Genomic DNA, 5,797 nt, shown 5'->3' with positions numbered 1-5,797 from the left:
TGCCCTGACTACTGGTTACAGGTAACACTGTACAATGCCCTGCCCACTGGTTACAGGTAACACTGTACAATGCCCTGACCACTGGTTACAGGTAACACTGTACAATGCCCTGACCACTGGTTACAGGTAACACTGTACAATGCCCTGACCGCTGGTTACAGGTAACATTGTACAATGCCCTGACCACTGGTTACAGGTAACACAGTACAATGCCCTGACCGCTGGTTACAGGTAACACTGTACAATGCCCTGACCACTGGTTACAGGTAACACTGTACACTGCCCTGACCACTGGCTACAGGTAACACTGTACAATGCCCTGACCACTGGTTACAGGTAACACTGTACACTGCCCTGACCACTGGTTACAGGTAACACTATACAATGCCCTGACCACTGGTTACAGGTAACACTGTACAATGCCCTGCCCACTGGCTACAGGTAACACTGTACAATGCCCTGACCACTGGTTACAGGTAACACTATACAATGCCCTGACCACTGGTTACAGGTAACACTGTACAATGCCCTGACCACTGGTTACAGGTAACACTGTACAATGCCCTGCCCACTGGCTACAGGTAACACTGTACAATGCCCTGACCGCTGGTTACAGGTAACACTGTACAATGACCCTGGTTACAGGACCACTGACCACTGGTTACAGGTAACACTGTACAATGCCCTGACCACTGGTTACAGGTAACACTGTACACTGCCCTGACCACTGGTTACAGGTAACACTGTACAATGCCCTGACCACTGGTTACAGGTAACACTGTACAATGCCCTGACCACTGGTTACAGGTAACACTGTACAATGCCCTGACCACTGGTTACAGGGTACAATGCCCTGACACTGGTTACAGGTAACACTGTACATGCCCTGACCACTGGTTACAGGTAACACTGTACAATGCCCTGACCACTGGTTACAGGTAACAATGTACACTGCCCTGACCACTGGTTACAGGTAACACTATACAATGCCCTGACCACTGGTTACAGGTAACACTGTACAATGCCCTGCCTGACCACTGGCTACAGGTAACACTGTACAATGCCCTGACCACTGGTTACAGGTAACACTATACAATGCCCTGACCACTGGTTACAGGTAACACTGTACAATGCCCTGACCACTGGTTACAGGTAACACTGTACACTGCCCTGACCGCTGGTTACAGGTAACACTGTACAATGCCCTGACCACTGGTTACAGGTAACACTGTACACTGCCCTGACCACTGGTTACAGGTAACACTGTACAATGCCCTGACCACTGGTTACAGGTAACACTGTACAATGCCCTGACCACTGGTTACAGGTAACACTGTACAATGCCCTGACCGCTGGTTACAGGTAACACTGTACAATGCCCTGACCACTGGTTACAGGTAACACTGTACAATGCCCTGACCACTGGTTACAGGTAACACAGTACAATGCCCTGACTACTGGTTACAGGTAACACTGTACAATGCCCTGCCCACTGGTTACAGGTAACACTGTACAATGCCCTGACCACTGGTTACAGGTAACACTGTACAATGCCCTGACCACTGGTTACAGGTACAATGCCCTGACCGCTGGTTACAGGTAACACTGGTTACAATGCCCTGACCACTGGTTACAGGTAACACTGTACAATGCCCTGACCACTGGTGCCCTACACTGGCTACAGGTAACACTGTACAATGCCCTGACCACTGGTTACAGGTAACACTGTACACTGCCCTGACCACTGGTTACAGGTAACACTATACAATGCCCTGACCACTGGTTACAGGTAACAATGCCCTGCCCACTGGCTACAGGTAACACTGTACAATGCCCTGACCACTGGTTACAGGTAACACTATACAATGCCCTGACCACTGGTTACAGGTAACACTGTACAATGCCCTGACCACTGGTTACAGGGTACAATGCCCTGACCACTGGCTACAGGTAACACTGTACAATGCCCTGACCGCTGGTTACAGGTAACACTGTACAATGCCCTGACCACTGGTTACAGGTAACACTGTACAATGCCCTGACCACTGGTTACAGGTAACACTGTACAATGCCCTGACCACTGGTTACAGGTAACACTGTACAATGCCCTGACCACTGGTTACAGGTAACACTATACAATGCCCTGACCACTGGTTACAGGTAACACTATACAATGCCCTGACCACTGGTTACAGGTAACACTATACAATGCCCTGACCACTGGTTACAGGTAACACTATACAATGCCCTGACCACTGGTTACAGGTAACACTGTACAATGCCCTGACCACTGGTTACAGGTAACACTGTACACTGCCCTGACCACTACAGGTAACAATGCCCTGACCACTGGTTACAGGTAACACTGTACAATGACCTGCCCACTGGCTACAGGTAACACTGTACAATGCCCTGACCACTGGTTACAGGTAACACTATACAATGCCCTGACTGCTGTTTACAGGTAACACTATAATGCCCTGACCACTGGTTACAGGTAACACTGTACAATGCCCTGACCACTGGTTACAGGTAACACTGTACAATGCCCTGACCACTGGTTACAGGTAACACTATACACTGCCCTGACCACTGGTTACAGGTAACACTGTACAATGCCCTGACCACTGGTTACAGGTAACACTGTACAATGCCCTGACCACTGGTTACAGGTAACAATGTACACTGCCCTGAGCACTGGTTACAGGTAACACTGTACAATGCCCTGACCACTGGTTACAGGTAACACTGTACACTGCCCTGACCATGCTGACCACTGGTAACACTGTACAATGCCCTGACCACTGGCTACAGGTAACACTGTACAATGCCCTGACCACTGGTTACAGGTAACACTATACAATGCCCTGACTGCTGGTTACAGGTAACACTATACACTGCCCTGACCACTGGTTACAGGTAACACTGTACAATGCCCTGACCACTGGTTACAGGTAACACTGTACAATGCCCTGACCACTGGTTACAGGTAACACTGTACAATGCCTGACCACTGGTTACAGGTAACACAGTACAACTGACCACTGGTTACAGGTAACACTGTACAATGCCCTGCCCACTGGTTACAGGTAACACTGTACAATGCCCTGACCACTGGTTACAGGTAACACTGTACAATGCCCTGACCACTGGTTACAGGTAACACTGTACAATGCCCTGACCACTGGTTACAGGTAACACTGTACAATGCCCTGACCACTGGTTACAGGTAACACTGTACAATGCCCTGACCACTGGTTACAGGTAACACAGTACAATGCCCTGACCACTGGTTACAGGTAACACTGTACAATGCCCTGACCACTGGTTACAGGTAACACTGTACAATGCCCTGACCACTGGTTACAGGTAACACAGGTACAATGCCCTGACCACTGGTTACAGGTATGCCTGTACACAATGCCCTGACCACTGGTTACAGGTAACACTATACAATGCCCTTACCACTGGTTACAGGTAACACTGTACAATGCCCTGCCCACTGGCTACAGGTAACACTGTACAATGCCCTGACCACTGGTTACAGGTAACACTGCCCTGACCATGGTTACCCTGACCACTGGTTACAGGTAACACAATGCCCTGACCACTGGTTACAGGTAACACTGTACAATGCCCTGACCACTGGTTACAGGTAACACTGTACACTGCCCTGACCGCTGGTTACAGGTAACACTGTACAATGCCCTGACCACTGGTTACAGGTAACACTGTACAATGCCCTGACCACTGGTTACAGGTAACACTGTACAATGCCCTGACCACTGGTTACAGGTAACACTGTACAATGCCCTGACCACTGGTTACAGGTAACACTGTACAATGCCCTGACCACTGGTTACAGGTAACACACAATGTACACTGGTTACAGGTAACACTGTACAATGCCCTGCCCACTGGTTACAGGTAACACTGTACAATGCCCTGACCACTGGTTACAGGTAACATGCCCTGACCACTGGTTACAGGTAACACTGTACAATGCCCTGACCACTGGTTACAGGGTAACACTGGTACAATGCCCTGACCACTGGTTACAGGTAACACTGTACAATGCCCTGACCACTGGTTACAGGTAACACTGTACACTGCCCTGACCGCTGGTTACAGGTAACACTGTACAATGCCCTGACCACTTGTTACAGGTAACACTGTACAATGCCCTGACCACTGGTTACAGGTAACACTGTACAATGCCCTGACCACTGGTTACAGGTAACACTGTACAATGCCCTGACCACTGGTTACAGGTAACACTGTACAATGCCCTGACCACTGGTTACAGGTAACTGACCACTGGTTACAATGCCCTGACCACTGGTTACAGGTAACACTGTACACTGCCCTGACCACTGGTTACAGGTAACACTGTACAATGCCCTGACCACTGGTTACAGGTAACACTGTACAATGCCCTGACCACTGGTTACAGGTAACACTGTACAATGCCCTGACCACTGGTTACAGGTAACACTATACATGCCCTGACCACTGGTTACAGGTAACACTGTACAATGCCCTGACCACTGGCTACAGGTAACACTACAATGCCCTGACCACTGGTTACAGGTAACACTGTACAATGCCCTGACCACTGGTTACAGGTAACACTGTACAATGCCCTGACCACTGGTTACAGGTAACACTGTACAATGCCCTGCCCACTGGCTACAGGTAACACTGTACAATGCCCTGACCACTGGTTACAGGTAACACTGTACAATGCCCTGACCACTGGTTACAGGTAACACTGTACAATGCCCTGACCACTGGTTACAGGTAACACTGTACAATGCCCTGACCACTGGTTACAGGTAACACTGCTGCCCTGACCACTGGTTACAGGTAACACTATACAATGCCCTGACACTGGTTACAGGTAACACCAATGACCACTGGTTACAGTAACACTGTACAATGCCCTGCCCACTGGTTACAGGTAACACTATAATGCCCTGACCACTGGTTACAGGTAACACTGTACAATGCCCTGACCACTGGTTACAGGTAACACTGTACAATGCCCTGACCCCTGTACAATGCCCACTGGTTACAGGTAACACTGTACAATGCCCTGACCACTGGTTACAGGTAACACTGTACAATGCCCTGACCACTGGTTACAGGTAACACTGTACAATGCCCTGACCACTGGTTACAGGTAACACTGTACAATGCCCTGACCACTGGTTACAGGTAACACTATACAATGCCCTGACCACTGGTTACAGGTAACACTGTACAATGCCCTGACCACTGGTTACAGGTAACACTGTACAATGCCCTGACCACTGGTTACAGGTAACACTGTACAATGCCCTGACCACTGGTTACAGGTAACACTGTACAATGCCCTGACCACTGGTTACAGGTAACACTGTACAATGCCCTGACCACTGGTTACAGGTAACACTGTACAATGCCTGACCACTGGTTACAGGTAACACTGTACAATGCCCTGGTTACACCACTGGTTACAGGTAACACTGTACAATGCCCTGACCACTGGTTACAGGTAAACTGTACAATGCCCTGACACTGGTTACAGGTAACACTGTACAACCACTGGTTACAGGTAACACTGTACAATGCCCTGACCACTGGTTACAGGTAACACTGTACAATGCCCTGACCACTGGTTACAGGTAACACTGTACAATGCCCTGACCACTGGTTACACACTGTACCCTGACCACTGGTTACAGGTAACACTGTACAATGCCCTGACCACTGGTTACAGGTAACACTGTACAATGCCCTGACCACTGGTTACAGG

General features: G+C 49.1%; 1 protein-coding gene across 1 annotated transcript in view; it reads left to right on the top strand.

Moving 5' to 3' along the window:
* The first annotated feature begins 2,678 nt into the window (after positions 1–2,678).
* LOC135575042 (octapeptide-repeat protein T2-like) overlaps positions 2,679–5,797 on the top strand; it is a 5,505-nt gene continuing 2,386 nt past the window's right edge. The window contains exon 1 of the mRNA XM_065027183.1: positions 2,679–2,707. Within this exon, the coding sequence (XP_064883255.1) occupies positions 2,679–2,707 (29 nt within the window). The remainder of the gene's footprint in view (positions 2,708–5,797) is intronic.

Source organism: Oncorhynchus nerka, linkage group LG14, assembly GCF_034236695.1.
Source record: "Oncorhynchus nerka isolate Pitt River linkage group LG14, Oner_Uvic_2.0, whole genome shotgun sequence".
Classification (NCBI taxonomy): domain Eukaryota; kingdom Metazoa; phylum Chordata; class Actinopteri; order Salmoniformes; family Salmonidae; genus Oncorhynchus; species Oncorhynchus nerka.
Note: the sequence above shows the minus strand (reverse complement) of the source record. Positions and strands in the feature narration are given on the sequence as shown.